This window comes from Apodemus sylvaticus, chromosome X (assembly GCF_947179515.1).
Source record: "Apodemus sylvaticus chromosome X, mApoSyl1.1, whole genome shotgun sequence".
Classification (NCBI taxonomy): Eukaryota; Metazoa; Chordata; class Mammalia; order Rodentia; family Muridae; genus Apodemus; species Apodemus sylvaticus.
The window spans coordinates 63,211,772-63,233,757 of NC_067495.1; the positions used below are offsets into that span (position 1 = coordinate 63,211,772).

The following is a 21,986-nucleotide window of genomic DNA, read 5'->3' on the forward strand; positions in this document are numbered from 1 at the left end:
GCATTCAAGACTTAATTAAAAATAAATGCTTAGTTAACCCGAAGACTTGGTGGAGGTCAACAATCCTCCTGGATATTTGTCTTATGCTGTTTTAAGAAACAACTCACAGATTTCGGTGCCTACAGCGTGTGTTTATTATTTCTTCACACACACACACACACACACACACACACATGCTTAGATACAGTGAAAAATCCCTACACCATAGAAAGGGTCTGAATGATTACAGAACTACTGAAAGCATAAGAATCATCATAATTTTTAAAAATCCAGGCATGGTAACACATGCCTATAATCCCAGCACTTGGGAGGTGGAGAAAAATCAGGAGTTCAAAGTCATCATTAGCTATGTACTGAATCCTAGGCTGGGATGGCTATGTGAGAACTCATCTCAAAAGCTAAAAAAGTTTTAAAAACACTTGTCACTTTAGGCTTGAACCAGGTTGCCAAATAGGCAATGCTATGGTGAGACCTCGCACTCTGGTCTCTTAGGTGAAGAAGGGCATGCACTCCAGACTTCCAGTCAAAGAGATGGAGTTGGCAGACCGTGGTGGCAGGTAGGGACTACGAAGCTGCAGCCCCCTCTCTCCAGCAGAACCTGAAAACAGAAAAGGATGGGCCAGAGCCAAATCACCCAGCAAACCCTATCTGTGTCACCACCCAGCAAACCCTCACACTCCAGTGCCCCACCCAATCTAAGAGTTGTCCCTGAAGCCAGGAACAGACTCACTCCCTTATCTCTGATCTGGGCTCCTCCACCTCTCTGTCAGTCACCATAATCCCACTTAGTCAAACCTTGGGTCTAAAGTTATGATCCTCACTGTATCAGGGAAGTTCTGCACTTCCTCTTACTCTTCCCCTAGTTTTCTGGCCCAATCTACATCACCAATTCTTCCAGACCTCTGTGAGAAGCAAGGTCTACAGTTTCATTCCTTGCTCCTTATTCCAGTATGTCTGCCACACAAAGTGGCTTCCCACTAACACACTTCACCAGGTTGGTCTTCCTCGTAGTTCTTTGTTTTGCTTTGCTCTGATTTTGTTTTGTATTGTTTTATCATCATGGCCTGGCCTTCCTTAGCAGCCTCTCCAGCTATGGAATTCTTCTCTGAGCTCATGACTGGAAGGCACCCAGGCTCCGCATCTATACAGACAAATGCTCTGAAGTCTTCACCACGCCCTGGTTCCCTTTCAGACCATTCCTTCATATGCATGACCTCCCAGGCCTCCTCAGTCGACTGGGAACTGAGGACATTTAGCTGGGCTGGGAGTCATTATGCCTACTTACATTCTTTCTATTTGGCATGTTCTTGAACTCAGATAAGACCTGGTCACCTTGGGGGCATTTGTCTACCAGGATTTGGTTGTTGTTACGGTGATGGTGGTAGTTTTGCTTTGTTTTGAGGTCAGGCGCTGGCCATTTGCTCTTGAGCAACTGTTGCTACCTGAAGATTCCCAGAGCAGCCCCTGGAATACCATCTCCTAAGTCAGACTGAGGAACTTAATTGTCTGAGCCAAGACAGTTCAAACTCAAAGTTCCCAGGTACAACCAAATTACCACAACCCATCCAACTTCCCAAGTCTCCCCACCTCGTGGTCGACGTCCAGGAAGATAGCTATTTGGCATGTTGCCCCGCTGTCGTGGAGAGGCAGAAACAGGAGGAGGCAGAGGAGAGTTTCTCAGAGCCAACAGTGCCTCAGCGGCCTCCAGCTTCCGCTGCCACTCTAAGGCAGCAGCAATAGTATCTTGCTTGGTGTCATTAGAGACCTGCAAAGGAAGTGACATTAGAGAATGACAGCTGGGAAACCACACCTCCTCCCACCTGCACAGGAGCCCCTTCAAGTGCCCAGCTCCTCCCAGCAGCACCCCTCCACACGGCTTTTTGTTCTTCCCATTCACTGAACTCTTTCCCTCCATGGGACCTAGTCCCCACTACTTTGCCAGGACCTGTGGCTGCAGTAGATGAGGCCCATGGACGGCACGGTTTTGCACGATCACACTTGAGTATCTGGAAGCAAGGAGAGGAGAGGCCGGGGATTAAACCCTCTGGAGGACAACTCCTCCCAGAACACTTGCAGGGCCAGGGGTTTGGAAATCAGGCTGGGGAAATCTGCACAGTTTTAAACGGTTGGTCTTTTTCACCCAGGCACCTTCTTAGCCGGCTTCCTTTTCAATCTTTTATATTTTCCCCAAGACACTAATTCATACCAGGTCTTTCCTCCCAGGGCTATGTTGAAGATGATGGAGAATCCACGGTGACTATGCTCTAATCTGCAAAGCATCTGGAAAGATGTGAGTACCCTCCTTTTTCAGGGACTGACACTGGCTTCCATTTTGCCCAGTCCTCACTGGTTATGAAGGGCAAGCCAGGGTCTTCTCGAGGATGTTCTCTCTGCTGGCCATCAGCATTCCTCTGGGCCTCTATGGCCCATCCCCATCATGACCTCACATCCCAACACTATCTTCTCCCATGTCCATCTATAGGAAGACCGACTAAGGGACCAACAAGATTTATTCATTATGTGTAGCTAAAGTTCTGCCTGGGGACATATTTATGTCCTAGTCAGTTTCTGATTTGTTTCCATAGAGGGTTTAGCATTATACATTACTGGTTGATTTTGTCCTTTTGATTTTCTCCTTTCTTTCTGTAGACAATATCTTCAGGAGGTCTCCCTCCATCAAATCTGATTTTTATAATTTTGGAAAGAACCCAAAGCCTTTTGTTCTTTCCTGTTAACACAAATCTAGAGCCTCTGTCCCAATACAGCATTCCTTTTGTCCAGCAGTTTGAAGTCCTCATAATTATAGACTAATCCAATTTAGCAGCTCTGCTCTTTTTTACCTAGGTTTGCTCCATTTTGACCTCTCTCAATGAAGATGTACAATAGCATCATAACCATTGAACATATAATCACCTTCATTTTGATGATTTAAAATAATTGTTATTATTTATTGAGACAAGATTTCTCTGTGAAATTTAGTTGATACATAGCCATTGAGATTTACAAATTATTCTTCTGAGGTCTCTGATTACATTGACAGCTCAGCTAACTGTAGCTTGACAACTAGAGAACAAGCAACTAGCTCCTTACCCTAAGATAATGTACCCCATTTCTGTCCTTCTTTACCCCACCCCTCCACCTTTCTCTGTCCTCAAGCTCTCTCTGCTCCCTTCTTTCTGTCTGTCTACTTTGCTTCTCCCTTCTCGGAGCCCCCACTCCCCTCCCTTCCCCCTAATGAACCCCTTTATACTAGATCTGTTCCATGGTGCAATTACTCAGAGACATACCTTGGTATGGGCCTACCAGGTACCTCCTCAATGGATTATACTTCATAACAGCCATACCTTTTAATTTGGACTTCCCCAACCAACAACTCAAAAGGAAGTTTTCCATGCCTGGCAGGTTGTTGTTGTTGTTGTTGTTGTTGTTGTTGTTGTTGTTGTTTTAATTACATTGTCAGTGACTTTTGAAAAAAAACACTGAAAGAGAAGTTTCTGGTTTCTTTTGAAACTCAGTTATGTCATATGATGGTTTTCTCGGGCACACGGGTGAGAGGATGTTTTGCTGAAGCAGATACATGAGAGGATGCATGATGTTTAGAGATAATATAAATACGTTCCCACAGACAGTGGGAGGAGGATCTGGCCTTGGTTTACTTTGATCTGCCTCACTAGTCTTCTCTGGTATTGGTTTGCCTTGTATTGCCTTGTAGAATTCTAGCAGTTTCAGCATTTCATTCATCCTAAGAGGGCATGTAAACTTAGCTATGTTATCCATGTTATGCTGGCTTTAACATAATGAAGGATACTTGATTAAAGGGGTTATGGAATCTTCATCTGTGGTTTCAGAGAGCCACTGAGTCCAGGCAATATGTGGTAGTAGAGTCATTGCATGGGGGTCTGAGAGGCCAGTAGCTGAAGTTGTGAAGGAAAGGGTGGGTTGTGGTGGAGATCCCAAGATGTTGGAGATGCCAGAGTCATGAGATATCTACCAAGGAGAACTAAATACAGGGAATAGGACCATTCCAAGAGACATTTGTATGTTGCATACAGCAAAGTTGGAGTAGTGCTGTCTAAGCCCTTTGAAATTTAACTCTCAACATCAGACATGGAGCTACAGAATTTGGCATTTATCCTGCTGGGTTTTGGTCTTGCTCTGATCCAGTATTCCTTTACTCCCGTTCCTTCATTTTGGAATAGTAATATATAGTCTGTGTCACTATATACTAGAAATATGCAGTTTGCCTTTTTTATTTTACAGGGGGTGCAATTAAGAAATTGCCTTGGAGCTGGTCCAGAAGGTGTGGGAGTGGGAGAGGTCCTGTCTCTCATCCACTGGCTGCAGCACTCTGGATAGTGGGCCCTATATCATCTGGACAGCACAGTATAGCTGATCCTTATAGGGGTAGGTATGGGTGAGCAGGTCTTGAGGGCAGGCCAAGGAAGAACTCATCCTGCCACTTATTGGCTGTGAGAGGGCATGGGCCCAAGAGAGATACATTCAGACCCCTTGTCCCTCACCATCTGTGGCAGGTGGTAGAGTTGACCCCTGGGTCATCAAAGCAGGAGTGCTGACTCAGCATTTCACCAGTTACAGGCGAGAGGGAGGTGAAAGGAAGAAGAGAAAGCCCCACACCTTGCCTGGACAACACAGTAGAGCTGGCCCTGCCAGCATGAGGATGGCCGTGGGTTTGTTGGTTCCTCAAGCATAACAGTGGAAGAGCTGGTCTCATCCCTTGCTGTCTGTGGCACTGGGTAAGCTAGCTGGGACAGTATTGGAGAGCTTGCCCTGGTGGTGAGCTGGCAGACTGACCAGCTCAGCTACCATTCAGGCCCAAACCCATGACTTTGAGTTGGCCCACCCCAACATCTACCCCATCTATGAACTGCTGGGCCACTTGAAAGGGCCTGCAGGACCTCTATGACACAGGACAATAACAGGATATCTGAGAGGAGTACAACTAGGTTTAGGGCCATAATTTTACACAATCGCTTTCAATGACATCAGAGAGTAAGTTCTTAAGATCCATTGAGATTCCCAGTGCTGATCCAGTGAATGACCTGTGTTCTCTGTGTTCCTTGCTGTACAGTAGAGTATGGGTAGGCTTTGTCTTGTTGGCCTCAACGGGGTTCATGAAGTCCTATAAGGTATTCTGCTTATCAAATACCTAGTATGAGCCTAATGTCCAACTGTTTATGGCTGCCAGATCTTTACCTGGGTGGTTTCATTTTCAGCAGTGATTGTGTGTGGGTTGCCTCTGTGGGGAAGATGATCTGAATCATATCATCAACTGCTTCTTGGTGAAGAATTCCAATTCTATATTTTTCTATTGCCTGCTTCCTTAGATTCCATGGCTTCAAAATTTGAAGATTGAATTAAAGCTAATAATATATATGTTTCACAAGGTTGTATTCAAACTGTGAAATGCCATCCTTTCCTTTAGTTTTTCATTGAGTCCTATTATTCCTCACTCCATTCACCTTTAATGGCTATGTTAGTGCTCCAGGATTTTCATTTCTAGTGTTTTGTTTGTATGCTTTTTTTCTGAAAGGTGCATTTCTTATTGATATGGATTTTAACCCACATACGTAGGTGCTATGTATCTCATATTGTTTTGTACTTCTTGCTTTATACAGGTATTAAATTAATCACTCAAATTATTCCTCCATTTGCTGACAAAAAGATCATTAAGCATGCATAGATATGTGTGAACTCTACTTCAAAAATGATAAATACAATTGATACACAAATTTGGAGACTAACTGTACAATTAACTAGTATGTAAATCTGAAACTATTCTAAAACAGTTTATTTCAATCACAATTAATCACAAATTAAATTATTTTCAAACCAATGGTTTCCATAATCAAAGATAGCCTGTTATGAAAGCAGCAGGAATATTTCACTTTCATCTTGTTCTAAGAAAAGGCAGACAGATTTAAATTCAGCAACTGCTCGTTTTTCTTCTTGTGCCTTCTTAATTCATTTTAGGTATTTTTTTAGATGATGTAATTGCCAACTGCATCATTTCCATTTGGTTTTCCAATATGTCTTATTGAGGTAATAATGTCTCTCATCCAGTAGGATTGGTACCTTTGTTAAAGGTCATTTGACCATATGGATGAGGATTTATTTCTGGATGCTATGCTATTCCTCTAGATTGTTTTTCTTTGTGTATGCCCATACCAGAATAGTGTGATAATTGTAGCTTTATTATGTGGTTTAAAATAAGAAAGTGTAGGGGCTGGGGAGAAGGTACAGATGACCTGCACTCAATTCCCAGCAATAGTATAGTGATTCTCCAAATTTGTATCTAATTATGGTTCACAAACATCTGTAACTCCAGTTCTAGGAGATCCCATTCCATCTTCTGAGCTCCACAGGCTCATGGATGTGGAACATATGCATACGTGCAGGCAAACACTGGCACATACGATAAAATAAACTAATAAAAATAAAAAACAAAAAACATCAGTCACTAATCTAGTGATTTTATTTCTGTCTTCACTTTGTTGTTATTTTGAACATTGCTTTGACTATCTGTCAATGTTCTCTTTTAACTTACTAAATACAGTTTTGGTGTTTTCTTTCAATTGTTCATGAGGTCCCTCCTAGTCCTGAGTTCTGGCTTAATGTATAGGAAGACTGTTGACAGTGGGTCAGAGGTTCAGTTACCCATATCGCTTTTCCTAGTTTCCGGTTCCCATGGTGCCTGCATTGTAGGCCTGCAGCTCTTAAATGCTTCTGGCTTCTGTTATGAGTGGCTTCCAACTGTCAACCTATTTTCTACAACCTTTCAAGTCAGACAAGACAGAAATATTGAATCCATAGGCCAGTCTACCATGTCAGTCCCAGTACAGGAGCTAAGTGTTCCAGATTTCTCCTTGTTCAACATTATGTGTAATAGAGGCAGGAGCATGGAGAATTATCTTACGCCTACAGCTAGAATTCTTTCTTGTTTTTATCATGGCCTATTGCTATGGCTTCTCAACTAACCTCCACACTGCTCACAGGTATTGTAGTCCACATATTCTTGACCATCATTATATAAAGAGTGTTTAACATATGGTGTTTGTATAACCAGATGTCTTCTTTACACTGTATCTGAATATAAATTTTAAATGTATTTCAGATAAAAGTTAAATACCAATAAAGGTTAAAAATAATCATACAAGAATTGCATGCTCCATAGCTCTGTGAATACAAAATCACAACCATTGCCTAGTGGTAACTACAAATCCAGAAGGACTAACTCAGCTATGGAACCAACATATGTTGAAGATACCATTGTAGAGCAGGATCTTATTCCTTAAGGAATACTTGACTTTAATCATTTGTCACCGTGGAAGTATGGACTTAGGAATCATTTATCCATGAAACTAATGAAGGAAGTAGAAGAGAAGTGAGATGTTTTTCAGTTTTTCTCCATATCCTGTTTTCTCATGTTGATTTTTCTATCATCAGATGGAGAATATCAGAATTCTTGTTAACAGAGCATCAGGACAAAAGGGAATAGAAGGGATATGCATTATTAATAATTTGCAATGAAATGAGAAGGGGTGTGGAAGGAAAAGTGGAGAATGGGTGCATCCATCAAAGTCTGGTTGAGATTTCTGTCAGTCTGGTGGGGTCTCTATTTCCACACTGAGTTTGAACATTATTCGAGGATACAGAACTTCATGCAAGGATGAAGAAACCTATTAAACACTGCATAATGTTGACTTGGGTACCAAATAAAAGGGCTGTGAAATTCTGAAAGAGATTGTGCTCTGATGTTGTCTGATGCTTTAATAGAATTGATTTTGAGCTAACTGGTTAACAAAGTAGTCTTCCTTGATACGCCACTTAATAAAAAAAACATACTTCTTAATGCCTTACAAAATTATTTATTTTTGGTAACACACAAATCTAGGTGCAATGTGAAAATCCTCATGTTTCCACATGCATGTTAAAGTACAGTAGTGCACAGATATGTGTGCGAGTGAGAGCACACAAAGGAAAACACTGGCATTTGATACCACTCAGAACCCCATTGATAGATTGATTGATCATATTAGATTGCACAAAGCATGTTATAAGACACATAAAAAGCCCCAGCTTCCAAAGAAATAAGGGATGGGGGTAAAGAACATAGGAAAGCCTACATCATTGTCCTACATCATAAAAAGGATCTGAAAGCTTATAAAATACCTGAATGCTTAAAAATCACATTAAGCACTTTGGACAAGAGCCATTTTGCAAGTTCAGAAAGAGGAATCAAATAGGCAGTGCTCTAGCAAGGCCTCAAAGTCTGGGTTCTTAGGTCAAGAGGGACATGCAATCCAGATGTCCAGAAGGCAGCGAACCAGAGCTAGTAGGCCTTGGTGGCATAGAGGGGTTGGCCAGCTGCAATCCCCTCTCTCCAGCAGTACCTGGAGACAGAAAGACAAAGTCCAGAGTCCAATCACATACGTGATACTCCACTAAGCTCTCTCTTCACTTTGTGTGTGTGTGTGTGTGTGTGTGTGTGTTTGTGTGTGTGTGTATTTGTGTGTTTGTGTTTGTGTGTGTGTGTGACATAATCTCAGATTTTTTCAGTGAGACCAGGAATACGCCCATCCCATCAGAATCCCTTATCTCTGTTCTTAGCTCTACTGTCTCTCAGTCGCAGCCAGCAATAGCTTTTGGTCAAACCTGGGGTCTCTAGATATGATCTTTATTGAGTTGAGGAATCTCCTCACCCCACAGGTTTGCTGGTCTGCCTTACATTAAACTCCTTGCTAGACCTCAGTGACAATCTCTCCAGCTTCGTTCATTGTGAGCATATCCACACAGAGTGGCTTCCCACTCACAAACCAGTTTGGTGTTTTTGTCTCACCAGTGCACAGTCTTTTATCTCAGACTCCCAAGCCACGTAATGCTCCTCTGAACTCAGGAAGCCCTTCATGTTTGAGTAAACCATTGAAACTCACTGGTCAAATTTAACCTGATTAGACTGCCCAGGCTCTGTATCTATATGAAGGTGCCCTAGGTCAGTGCCCATTTCAAACCCTTATCCCCTAGGCTTGTCCTTTTAGTCCTCCTCAGTCTATAGTGGTCTGGGACACAACTACAACCATGCATTGGGAACCATTACACATAGTTCTAATCCTTCTACTTGATATACTGCCTCCCCTAGAGTAAGACTGCTACTTCAGGGACATCAGTCTACCTGTTTCTTGATGTCAGGACACTGGCCATTTGTTAGTGAACAAAACATGTAGTAACCTAAAGATTGACTGAGTGGCCCAGAGGCAGCTTCTCTACAGTCAGTCTTAGGGACTTGACTGTTTGGTTCTGAGCTCGTTAAAATCACCAACACTGAATTCCCAACTACCAAAAGCTCATCACACAGCCTCTCACCTCTCAATATCCCTATATACCTGGCATGCCACAGGGCTGGTGACGTGTCTGAGAAGAATTCTTCAGAGCCAGCAGAGCTTCAGCAGCCTCCAGCATCTCCTGCCACTCTAAGGTAGCAGAAACCGAAGCCTGGTTGGAGGCACTGGGGCCCTGTAGAAGAAAGGGTATGGGAGAATGAAGACTATGGAAATATGTGTCTTCTCCTACGACAAGTGGACCTCTAGCACCTGGCTTCTCCCAGCTGCTCCCCCACCTCCACTTGGTCTACTAGAGTTTCCATCCCTTTGTTCTTAATCCCAAGTCTTTGACAGGACCTGTGGCTGCAGTAGCATAGGATCAGTGGTGGCGCAGGGCTGAAGAATCAGGCTTGGACACCTGGAAGAAGAAGAGGAGAGACCAGGGCATTAAAAGTGCTCATGGAAGTCTACTATCAGTAGACAGAGTAGCAGAGATTGGCAGCATAGAGATCTGGGAATCCAAATGATAGCATAGATATTTATTCATCTGTGTACTTTGGGCAAACCCCTCCTATTGATAGACTCATTTTCCTTTCTATCCCTCTTTTACCTGCATCTCTGAGAAAATAATTTGTACTGGTTTTTTCCTCCAAGGGCTACAGAGAAGATGATGATGAATCACAATGCCTGTGTTTTAGTCTGAAAGTGGCTGAAGGTATGTGAGTATCATCCCTTTTCAATGGCTCATTCCTGCCTCCATTTTACCCAGTCATGTCAGGCCATGAAAGACAACTCAGATTCACTTCCAGAATTTTTTCTGCTGGCCTCTAGACATTTCCCTGAGGCCCTGTGGCCCGCCTTTTAATACTCAAACATTTCAACAGGATTTTCTTCCTCTGACCAAAAGTACTAACATTCACACCACTTTCGAGGGGCTCCTATGTGGTAAACCTTGTGTTAGTCCTCTTCATGATGCTACAGATATAGACTCTGTTCACCAACACACTTGCTGAGAAACAGAGACTTGGGAAAATAATCAATTGTCCAGACCCTCATGAATAAAATATGTGAAATCTGAAAGTGTTTTGTCCTTGCCTCTTTGACACAGTTGCTGTCTTCTCCTTCCCCTACCCCTTGCCTCCATCTTCCTATTGTCACCCTCCCATGGCTCTAAGCACAACATTGGAATTCCAAAACCCAGGACACTGCATGTTTCTTGTTGTACTCACGTGTTTGGCACGGCAGAGGGCCCATGGGGCTCCCCAGAAAGGGACACCATCAGTTGTTTCCCATTGGTCTCTGGCACAGATGTTGTTTCTGGGAGCTGGCTCAGCAGCACAGGCCCTTGGGAGCTCATCTGAGGTGGCAGAGATCAAAGATGAGAATCAGGCACCCGGATGTATATGGAAATATTAAAGTATGAGTATAGTTTTAGATGAGAATAAGGACTGAGTTCAGAGCTCTGGCAACCTTGAAGGCTACTCAATCTTACTTTTTTTTTCTTTGATTTGCAAATACTGAGGTCCATGGAGGACTTATTTTTCCATTGCCACGAGAGGAGGAGGAGGTCATATAGTTGGAGATGGGAACTCTCTGGGATATAGTATAAAGGTTCTGGGCAAAGGCTGATGAGGAAATCCACCTTAGGCAACAGACTCTCCTTACCTCCTGGGTTGCTGCGTCAACCTGGTCCTGCAGCTGGTGCACAGTATTCTTTCCAGCTGTAAAATAAGAGTCATATTTGGGTTGCTTCTTCGTCCCCCACCATCCCTTTTCTAAAATACCCCACACCCATACTGAGTTCTCAAGACATTGTTGATTTTTTTTCAACTCCCTGATACATGGCAAATCATTTCTCCTTGTAAATACTTGGTACCTGACAGTGGTTTTATTTTATACACAATGCAAGGCAGTGATGGGATTGGTGACAAAACAACTCATGCTTCCTCCTACAAGTTTAGGTACCCCATCTAGTAAAAGACACTTACTGGGAACTCCTTCTTCTACAACCAATTTTTTGACAGGCATGTGCGATGTAGGGGCAGCAGCCATAGTCGCTCTAAGTCTCCGAACCAGGCGTTTCTTTACTGGGATAGCTTGCTCCTTCTTGGAGACACTCACAGGAGAAAAGGCTTTATGTAGTTCCCTAAAGTAGAGGAGATCCAATACCTAATGTTAGTTGCATATGGAAGAAGGCATAATTTTGACACACCCAAGACTTGAACAGGCAGAAATGATTTTATTCAATTATTTGGATGGTGATGCCATGGCTGTAACAGCTGTGAAAGCAATCCACTACTCACTTGGGGCTAAGTTGAATCTCCCAAGTTGCACCAGTCACCATACCTTGCCTCAAAATTGTGCTCCTAAGAGTGGGGCCATCCATAGGAACATGGCTGCTTCCCTAGGGCCACAGGCTTCGAAAAAACACATTTGCCCTAAGCCCAAAAGTTATCTACTGTTTATAACTCCTCAGTTAGGTGTGGAGACTCATGACCCCCTTTCCCAACTATGCTAAATGATTGACTGGCTTGATATTCTTCTGGTTCTGTGCTATGAGTTCAAAAGTACAGTGGTCCTGTCATGAGCAGAAGACACTGTTTTGCCCTAGTTTTTCCTGCCACTTCTTTCAAAAAGTTGCCTGAGCCTTGGTGTGGAAACAGGAACATATCATACAGATAAAGCAGTTATGACTGAACATTCCACAGGAACTTGATTTCTGTACTCTGACCAGTAAGAATTTGCTTAGGTAATTGCATTCCACTAAACAAAAAAACACCTCTCGATTATTGTCTTTAAAAGTGACAGAATAGTTGATAGAGAAAATAATCCATACACCAGATAAAAATCATTCCCTAAATGTGAGAAATTGTGTACAAGGTTACTGAAAAGACAATTTTACTATACACAAACACACTAAAATTCAATTAACTGGATGCTCAAAATATTTTAATACAGTCTTCAATAACAGTACAGTAGATGAAGAATCTGCTGAGAATATTGGCATGATCACTGAAAGACTTGGTTAGAGAAAAGTATTGATATCTGGCTTAGAAAAATTAAAAGGAGGTATAAAGCTCTTCGATCAAAAAATCAAAAGCTCTGGATTGTCACTCGCTGTAATCATTAACAAGAAGAAAAGCTGTTGCTCCAAGTTCTATGGCAATGTCTAGGACCCAAAATGGCTAACGACATGGGGAGGAGGACAAAGATGGAGGAGTGAAGGCCAGGAATAAACAACATGGTGGTAAGCGCAACAGCATGGAGTCACCTTAGGACAGAACATACTCACCAGGGAATTCAAAGGAAGACCACACCCAACACTGCCAAATCTCTATGATAGGTATATTAGGAAGCAGCACAGGAAAAACAACAGATTCCCCCCAATGAAATTGTTTAAAAAGCAAATAAACCTCAATGGCTCTAGGGCCTCTCCAAGAGGTGACCCAAAATGAGTCATAGAGCTAAGTTTAAACTGCTAACTTTTAAAATCTATGCATGGACCTTGTGTCTTGCACATTGTAGAAGCATCGCAGGCCCCAAAATATTTTGTATCACCCACCAGAAGGAGTCACAGAGGAGCAATTACGTGCAAGACCTGCAGAAAGCAATCTCCTCGGAGAGGAAAGATAAGGACCAGTCCGTCAGGCCTCAGGGCGCCATGCCCCGCACATACTCCGGACTTGTAGAAAGCATTCGGACCCTGCACCTCCTGGGAACCATGAAAAACATCAAAGTCCTAACTGGAAGAGGAGACCACTGACAGACAGGCCTCAGGAGATCTTCTGTCTGTGGAAACCCCTCGGAAGGACTACTCACTGTGAACCCGAAGGCCTCTGCATTTTCAGTTCAGCAAGGAGAGCTTGTGTTCAGACTGCTGAGCTGTCCAGAGTGAAGACGAACAGCAAAAGCAAGTAACAAGAAAGTTCGGAGGGGCGGGAATTAGGACACAGGCCACTCAGCAGAAATGTATCCACTGGTTGAGCACAGTGTCCTAAGACTGAAACAGGGAGGAACCAGCTGATTGGGGCTGAGAGCTATGGAGGGGGTGGGGTTTGGGCCGCGGAGGGGGCAGGCTAGACTCTCCACACCCAGCTCAGAGGGAAGCTCAGCAGGTCTGTGCAGAGAACTCCTGGAGTGAGGTGTCCCTGGAGCCATCACACAGGCTGTTGGAAGCATGATCTTCGTCCCCTTGTTTCCGCCTCCTGGGTCGGTAAGTCTCACCCTATGTGGTCCGGACGACCCTCCGGGGGGCTGGGGTCCAAGCAGGGCAGGTAGCCCCTCTTGTCAATCCTGGGCACCTCCACCAGCTGTGCAGATGTACATCACAGTAGCCGGACGGGGTTGTGGACAGCAGCCATGATGGGACTGGGTGTGGTCTTGACTCTCTTTTTCAGACTGTGAGAAACCCAATACAATACTCCCAGTTCAGTGTGATCTTTGCTCACACCATGGAGAACTCATCCAACGGCCCAAGAGTGACCAGGGAGCCTGCTCCTCCCAGAAGGTCCTGGAAAGACCGCTTCCAGAAAGCTCTGGAACACGTGTCCAAGTTCTTCAGGTGAGGGCCCCAGCCAGCCCCTGCCTCTCCCTCCCCCCTTCTCTCTCTCTCTCTCTCTCTCTCTCTCTCTCTCTCTCTCTCTCTCTCTTTCTCTCTCTCTCTCTCTCCACTCACAGCAAGTCAGTCTGTCTCCCTTGCCCTGCCCCACTCTGAACGCGAGCCCTCTTCTCAGTTCCAGCAGGCCTTCTGAGGGTCCACCTGTCTGTCTGTTTCCTCCTTAGGAGAGGGCGCCAGTCAACCCGAGGCTGAGACCACTGGAGTCCTAGACATGGGGGCCGTACAGACTGATCAAGACCTCCGGCCGCTCAGGTCCTGCTCTCCCAAGAATCCTGTCCAGTGATGTTGAAATAAATTCTGGCATACTTTAAATTTTGCTTTGACTTCGTGAAATTTCTTTCCCATTCCATACTCACATCAACTTAAGAAGTGCTGGGGACAACACTTTAGTGATGCGGGTGGGAATACCTGGGAGGGGAGAGGTAGGAATGCCTGGGAGAGAGAAAGAATCTTTCTGCCTACTCCCAAGATGACCATGCTGCCTCCTGAGGAAAGGATGCTTGATCACCTGCGGGGGAGGGGGCAGGGGCGGGGGCGAGGCGGGGGGGGGGGATTTGTTGCAATGCAGTCTCCACTCAAGAGGGTTTTTTTCTTACAGATGGCAGCTCTACCCACAGACTGCCATACAGCCAGGACCCTTGTACTCTAAGCAAGCTTCAAAGCTGAAGATTTTGAGCAGTGTTTGTGAAGAGGGCAGAGCTAGCTCACACAAAGAATCTACAGAGACTCTAAAGGGGCTTTACACCTCATACCCACAGTTTACACACACACACACACACACACACACACACACACACGCACGCACGCACGCACGCACGCACATCTCCTCAAGACAAGACACCCCCCCTCAAGAAGTAACCTAGTCTCCAACTACACAAGGTTGCTCTCCATGCTATGAGGGTTTCTTGACATCCTACTGGGACCTTGGGAGTTACTGTAACATAGTTTCCTCAGGGCGAAGCTGCGAGGGAGGAAAGAGCACAGCTGATCTTTTACCCTAAGGTGGAGAAGCAGCCAGGCAGTTTTACTGAACTATGAAATATATTTTCCCTGTAAGAGAACATAAACGGCCCATAGAACAACTCCAAAGCCTTCCCCCTTTAAATAATGCAGTCTCCTGTATGCTGCACATTAATGGAGTAAAAAATGCTTGGCTGAGGAATCGCCAGACTGATTCCGGATCCTGGATAGACTTGATCCAGCATTGTAGGGGAGCACCAGGACAGAGAGGTGGGAGGGGCTGATTGGGGAATGGGAGGAGAGAAGAGGGCCTATGGGACATATGGGGAGGGGGAACCAGGAAAGGGGAAAGCATTAGGAATGTAAACAAAGAGTATAGAAAATAAATAAATAACTAAATAAATGCTTGTCTGGAGCCAGCTGACCCTCCTCTTTCTTCCTGAGAGGGAGAGGATCCTCTGAGACGTAGAGTACAGAAGCGACAGCAGCATTTCAAATCCTAAACCCTTGTTCTCAATCCCTGTAGGAAGGCCAGGGTGAGACCCACAGGGAGAGACTAGTTGGAGCTTGTTTTGCTCATGCACGTCATTGCTTCCAAAAATAACTCGCAAGGTATCTCAGATCACTGAGTGAAAGGTACAATCCTGGGGCAGGAGAGATGGCTCAGAGGTTAAGAGCACTGACTGCTCTTCCAGAGGCCCTGATTTCAATTCCCAGCAACTCCATGGTGCTCACAACCATCTGTAATGGGATCCGATGCCCTCTTCTCATTTGTCTAAAGAGAGCCGAAGTGTTTTCATAGATTTAAAATAAATAATTTTTTAAAGTGATACAATCCATCCTGGAGGAGAATTGGTGGCTGAACACTGGCATTTCTGCTTCCCTTTTTTTTTATTCGATATATTTTTTATTTACATTTAAAATGATTTCCCCTTTCCTGGCTCCCCACTCCCCGAAAGTCCCATAAGCCCTCTTCCCTCCCCCTGTTCCCCCATCTACTCCTTCCCACTTCCCTGTTCTAGTATTGCCCTACACTGATGCACTGAGTCTTTCCAGAACCAGGGGCCACTCCTCAGTTCTTCTTGGACATCATTTGATATGTGGATTATGTCTTGGGTATTCCAAGTTTCTAGGCTAATATTCATTTATCAGTGAGTGCATACCATGATTGATCTTTTGAGACTGGGTTACCTCACTTAGGATGATGTTATCCAGCTCCATCCATTTGTCTAAGAATTTCATGGATTCATTGTTTCTCTGCTTCCCTTTTTATTGAACCCTGAAACAAAATCCATGTAATGACATAACCCATCCTCATAGACAGTCCACCTCTCCTTTATTTAGGTGAATTGTTCTGGAAATATCTTCGTAGACATTTCCAGAGATATGTCTCCCAGTTGATTCACAATCTAGTCAGATCCACAGTGATGATTGGCCATCACCATGTTGTTCATCCCAGCAACTTAGATGTCTTCTTTCTGTGGCACATTTGATAGTCTGAGCATGATCTCTCCTCACCAGTCCTCTGTCTACTGACTTGGGCCCCATGATACTTGGTGTCCTATTGATGTGAATAACACCATAGACCTAAAGCAAGCTGGGGAGGAAAGGGCCTGTTTCATCCCACAATTTAGGGTCCTATACTTAATTGAGTGAGGAAGACAGGAACTCAAGGCAGGAACTGAAGCAGAGGCTATAGGGAAAGGCTGCTTACTGCCTGGTTCTCATGGCTGGTCCAGCCTATTTTCTTACATAACACAGGGCCACTGGCCTATGGATGGCACTGCCCAGTGGGCTTGGTCTTCCATCACCACTGGTTAATCCAGAAAATATGCTTACCAGTGTACTGGAACTATTTCCCCAACTGAGGTTTCCTCTTTCCAGATGACCTTAGCTTGTGTCAGGTTGACAATAAGGTAACTAAAGCAGGCCCAACCTCAGTTGGGAATCTGAGCTCTATGTCACAACTTATCAAATCCTAGTTGAACCTCACACCCAGGGCTCAGCTCCACCAACCCAAAAGGGGTTATGCCTTCTTAGTTTATAAACCTATGTATGTTCATATGACTGAGTTTGTGTGTGTGTGTGTGTGTGTGTGTGTGTGTGTGTGTGTGTGTGTGAGAGAGAGAGAGAGAGAGAGGGAGAGAGAGAGAGAGAGATTAAACACTGAATGCCTATTGAAATATGTAGTGTAATGTGGTTCGATTCAGTAGTAACACTAAGAACCAGGTGAGACAAACGCAGCTGGACTGAACCATGAGGAGCCGTCATAGACCTTCCTCTTCCCATCCCACACCCAATCTGCCCAGCAGTCTCCAGGCTGACTCCTATCATAGCCACAGAGGAACAATCTGCCCTCGGATCACAAGACACTCACTGGTGTCATTCACCAGTACCCAGATACTTCTGTCTCCCAAATGATGTACCTCTGCCACTGATCTCACCTCTTGCCACAGTCACCTATCAAACTTCTTCCAGGCCAATGTTTCTTACGCTGTGGGTGGAGACTCCCATGGGGGATGCATATAGTTATCCAGAATATCAGATATTTACACTATGACTCATAACAGTAGAAACTTGAAGTTCTGAAGTGAAACTGAACTAATATTCTGGTTAGAGGTGTCCCTGCGTTTGAAAGATTGAGAACTGCTGCTCTAGGCTCTGTAATACCTGTCTCTTGCCTCCCACTCTGTCCAGAGCTACAGAGTCACAGTTTGACAGGAGAAGATACTTTTGCCTGCCACGCCACTCTAATTTTTTTCGATATATTCTTTAGTTACATTTCAAGTGATTTTCCCTTTCCTGGATCCTCCCTCCCCAAAAGTCCCATAAGCCTTCTTCCCTCCCCCTGACCCTCAATCCACCCTTCCCACTTCCCTGTCCTGGTATTCCTCTACACTGCTACATTGAGCCTTTCCATGACCAGGGGCCTCTCCTTCCTTCTTCTTGGGCATCATTTGATATGTGGATTGTGTCATGGGTATTCCAAGCTTCTATGCTAATATCTGCTTATCAGTGAGTGCATACCTGAGTGTTCTTTTGAGACTGGGTTACCTCACTTAGAATGATATTCTCCAGTTCTATCCATTTGTCTTAAGAGTTTCATGAATTCATTGTTTCTAATGCACACCATTCTCATAAGTGCATCTCTATACACTCACCAATAACACTGCTCTTATCTGAGCCCGGGACCCCAGAGAGGGTCGAGTGCCAGTGTTAGCTCTTCTCAGGGCTCAGAACATGTGGAGTTTTGTCCCTGCGTTCTCATAGCTGTATGGAAGTGTTCTTCCTAACATTCTCAAAGAAAGCTCAAAATAAAAATTGTATGCAATTGGGGTTTGCAAGTATATGAAACATTGCAAAATCACTACCATCAAGCTAAATAGCACATCATTTCCCCCTCAGAGTAACCATTATTCCTTTGTGATGAAATCACTCAGGACTTCCACCTTGCTCATTTCAAGAACACAGGGGAGTTTTAAACAATCATATATATTATGATGAATATAAGTGTTTGATACAGATTTAGACTTACAATTTCTATCATAAAAGAGCCAAGTAGTAGATAATGCTGATATGTTTTAAGTTATAAGCAGCTAAGGCAGCCTATTATTTTGTACTTCATAGATCACATATACCACATATATAACCTATAACTATGAATACTATTAACCACGACCACCAAAGTGGTCAATATATTCTTATGATACAAAATGTTTTGCCTGTATACTGGCCTCTTCCCATTTGCCATCTGTACCTCTCAGACACTGGCAACCACTCTCTTTTTTTTACCTATGTAAAGGTAGGTAACACATTTGTCTTTTTTGAAAGTCTCAGTGTACCTGATGACTCTATTTCACCCACGTTACTGAAAAACAGCTAACTAAAAGGCCTGGCAAGATTTCTGTCTCTCTGTGGCTAAGTGATGTTTCATGTTTGTGTGCACGCATGTCTCTGCTTGAGAAAGGACACGTTTTGAAGATGCTGTGGGCTGCATGTCAGGCTTTTCATTTGGTAAGTAAACATTCTTCCCCTTGGCTCTATCCCCAGCCCATCTTTAAAGCTGAAAGAAATGTAACTCTATCTACTGAGTTTCACCATGTTGTATGTAAACTTACTGTCTAGCATACTCAAGTCTTCAACTTGTCATCCCTCTGAATCAGCCTCCCACGTTCCTGGAAGTGGAGGATTTGCCTCCCCATACTTAGACCCAACTAGATGTGTGATCTATTTGTTCACTAACAGACATGTGGATTATGTCCCTAAAACAAGTGTTAGAGGGACATGGGGATCACCAGGCATGGGAATGCAGACATTTCTTGCAGTGATTGATTTTATTTCTTTTGGACACACCACCAGTACAGGTGTAGCTAGAATTCATGGCAGTTCTAATTTTAATGTTTTGAGACATATGCATGGTGTTTTCAATAGTTGCTGTGCCAACTCCCTCTTTAAGAATGTTTTGCAAGGGGCAATTTGGTCCTTGTTGGCACTAATTCTCATCTCTGATGATTTGTTAATGTAAACAAAGGTGAGTTGATGTCTCACTTTGAATTTCATTCACATTTTCCTGATGATTATGGCTGAGAACTTTGTTCGATATCTAGATCTCCTTCCAACAACGTCAATTCAGGTCCTTAGTCCATTTGTAAACATGGGGTCTGTGGGTTTATTTTGCTATTGAATTCTGTACCTTCTTTATTTTTAGATATTTATTGCCCCTTGATACCTGCATAAAGTCCTGACAACATTCCCACCATCTAGAGGACAGATGCCTAGCACTTGGAGGATTCTGTGCTGGATAAATGGTTGCTTGAGGGATGGCCCAAATTTTTCACCTCAGCTGAGACCAAGTGACTTTCAGCCCCTCAACCCTTGTGGCTGCAGTGAAAACCTTAGTTAGAGGAATGGACCCAGAGAGGCAGCTACTAAATAGCAGTCAGGGCCAATGGTGAATCTCTCCCTGCCCCTCCCCACACATCTTGAGGCTCACACAAGGTCCTGGCCAGCACACCCTATTCTCAGGGCAATTCTGGGATGTTTTGTCTCATGGGGTTTGGTGGAAGCCAGACACTTACTTCTAAGGATGTAAGGACAGTTGATTGATGTTTTTATAAAGTGATCTGGGAGTGCTGGCAGTGTTTCCAGAGCTTTGGTTGCTTGTTTCCATGTGAGTTGGGAGTTGTTTTGGTTTTTACATCATTTCTCACTATATCCGGCAGGTATGGCCTTGTTGGGGTATGTGTGTCACTGGGAGTGGGCTTTGAGGTTTCCAAAGCCCTCACCATTTTAAGTTACTGGCTCAGGCTTTCTCTGAATCCTGCTTATGGTCTCAGTGTGTTAGTTCACAGCAACTGCTCCAGCCCTATGCCAGCCCGCTGCCTGCTGCATGCCTCTGCCCACTGCCCTCTACCCGCTTCCTGCTGACTGCTGAGCACTATGTCTGTCTGCCCGCTGACTTCTAAGCACTATGTCTGTCTGCCTGCTGCCATGCTCCGGGCCATGGCTTTCATGACAACTTCTGAAACGGTAAGCAAACCCCCAACAACAAAACAGTTCTTTCTTTGGTAAATTGTCTTGCTCATGGTGTCCCCTCAGAACAATAGGGAAGCAGCTAAAACACTGGCATACAATTCATGATGTACATAATTCTAACCTCAAACTTACAGTGCTCCAGCCTCGGTCTCCTGCAATGAGATGGGAGGCATGGGCTAACACGCTACGCTTATGTGAGTCAGTTATATAGCATGTGTCATCCATCCACCGCTAAGAGGAAATTGTTGTGGAGCAGAGTTAAAAATGGGAACAGTCTGCAGGGGCCCAGGTCCTTGAATACAATTTGGAGCTGGGACACACACACACACACACACACACAGAGAGAGAGAGAGAGAGAGAGAGAGAGAGAGAGAGAGAGAGAGAGAGAGAGAGAGAGGAAGGGAGAGAGAGGGAGAGAGGGAGGGAGAGAGAGAGTCACACACACACACACACACACACACACACATACACACACACTAAAGCGAGGTAGGTGGCTGACCCCATACACTTGTGTAGATGATTCGGGGAAAAATGTTTGGCAAGGATTCCTCTACTTTAAAAATGTTTCCCTGTGGTGAATCTCCAAATCCTTTCTCCTCCTACTCCAGATGAAAAACATGCAGTGGTGGTCTTGCTCCATGTTTGTATTCTCCGTGATAGGAAAGCTGAGGCAGAAATTGATGAGTGCAAACCAGTCTGAGTTACGTAGCGTGGCACTCTCCACAAGAGCTACAACAATGTAAGCAGCTGCTTCTGACACCCATGTTATCGTCTCAGATGCCATGACCGCAGGAGCAAGCATCATGTTCTATTTGGAAGCTCTGCTACAAGCAAGGCGAGGGCATTCTCAAGGTCAGAACCATGGAGAGTTACCCAGGAATTGGGGCCTTTTCTAAGACTCAAAATTAGATGTGGATCTTTGGCCAGATGTGGTTAGTAAAGATTTTCTCCCATTCTGCATGTTGTCTCTTCAGTGGATTGTCTGCTCCTTGCTGTTGGTCTCATTGGTAAAGCAGGCCAGGTCTTTATAGGAACTCCTTGTTGGTGATGATATCTGCCTCAAGCATTTTCAGAGTTTCAGGTCTGACATTAAGGCTAGTCATTCATTTGCCATGGATTTCTCAACAGACAGGTGGAGAACTAACAAGTTTTCTGCAATGTGAGTGTGCAAATTTAAGTGAATTTAGTCTAAAAGGCAAATCTTGCATGTTTTTTCCACTTGGGGATGTCAAGGATTATATAGATGCATGAAATAATGTGTAGATGATACTATCAGCATAGAAAGGAAACAATCATTAAAGTCCCAGGGATTGTGGAACAGGTAAAATGTTAATAAAACTCCAATTTAGTATAAAAAAAGAAAGGAAACAATCTAGAAAGAACAGAGGGAAGAAAGAGGGAGGGGAACAACGTGAGTGAGTGGTGTGGTGGGCTTACTCATATACTTGTATGACACACTCTTCATGAAACCCACTTCTCTGTACAATGAATAGACACCAGCTAAGAAACAAAATGCTTACTGGTATGTTGAGCAC

The 21,986-nt window shown here is 44.2% G+C and overlaps 2 protein-coding genes across 2 annotated transcripts in view; both read right to left on the bottom strand.

The window, feature by feature from the left end:
- Positions 1-488: 488 nt before the first annotated feature.
- On the bottom strand, positions 489-3,110 carry LOC127674514 (doublesex- and mab-3-related transcription factor C1-like). Its single transcript, XM_052170260.1, has 4 exons — positions 3,091-3,110; positions 1,946-2,006; positions 1,588-1,765; positions 489-598 (listed from the first exon to the last, which is right to left on the bottom strand). The coding sequence occupies exons 1-4, from the start codon at positions 3,108-3,110 to the stop codon at positions 489-491; spliced, it is 369 nt and encodes a 122-aa protein (XP_052026220.1).
- A 4,775-nt stretch (positions 3,111-7,885) lies between these two features.
- LOC127674515 (doublesex- and mab-3-related transcription factor C1-like) overlaps positions 7,886-21,986 on the bottom strand; it is a 31,774-nt gene continuing 17,673 nt past the window's right edge. Inside the window, exons 4-9 of the mRNA XM_052170261.1 lie at positions 11,327-11,484; positions 11,004-11,059; positions 10,568-10,695; positions 9,696-9,756; positions 9,402-9,531; positions 7,886-8,411 (exon numbers count right to left, since the gene is read on the bottom strand). Of these exons, the coding sequence (XP_052026221.1) occupies positions 8,299-8,411; positions 9,402-9,531; positions 9,696-9,756; positions 10,568-10,695; positions 11,004-11,059; positions 11,327-11,484 (646 nt within the window). The 3' untranslated portion in view covers positions 7,886-8,298. The remainder of the gene's footprint in view (positions 8,412-9,401; positions 9,532-9,695; positions 9,757-10,567; positions 10,696-11,003; positions 11,060-11,326; positions 11,485-21,986) is intronic.

Bases quoted from the DNA above. Each gene is read 5' to 3' on its own strand.
- LOC127674514 (XM_052170260.1), bottom strand. From the start codon at position 3,110: ATGGGGTACATTATCTTAGG. The intron at 1,766-1,945 runs GTCCTGGCAAAG...CTTCCTTTGCAG, and splicing joins CTCATCTACTGCAGCCACAG to GTCTCTAATGACACCAAGCA. The intron at 599-1,587 runs GTGGGGAGACTT...TTCTGTTTTCAG, and splicing joins TCCTGGACGTCGACCACGAG to GTTCTGCTGGAGAGAGGGGG.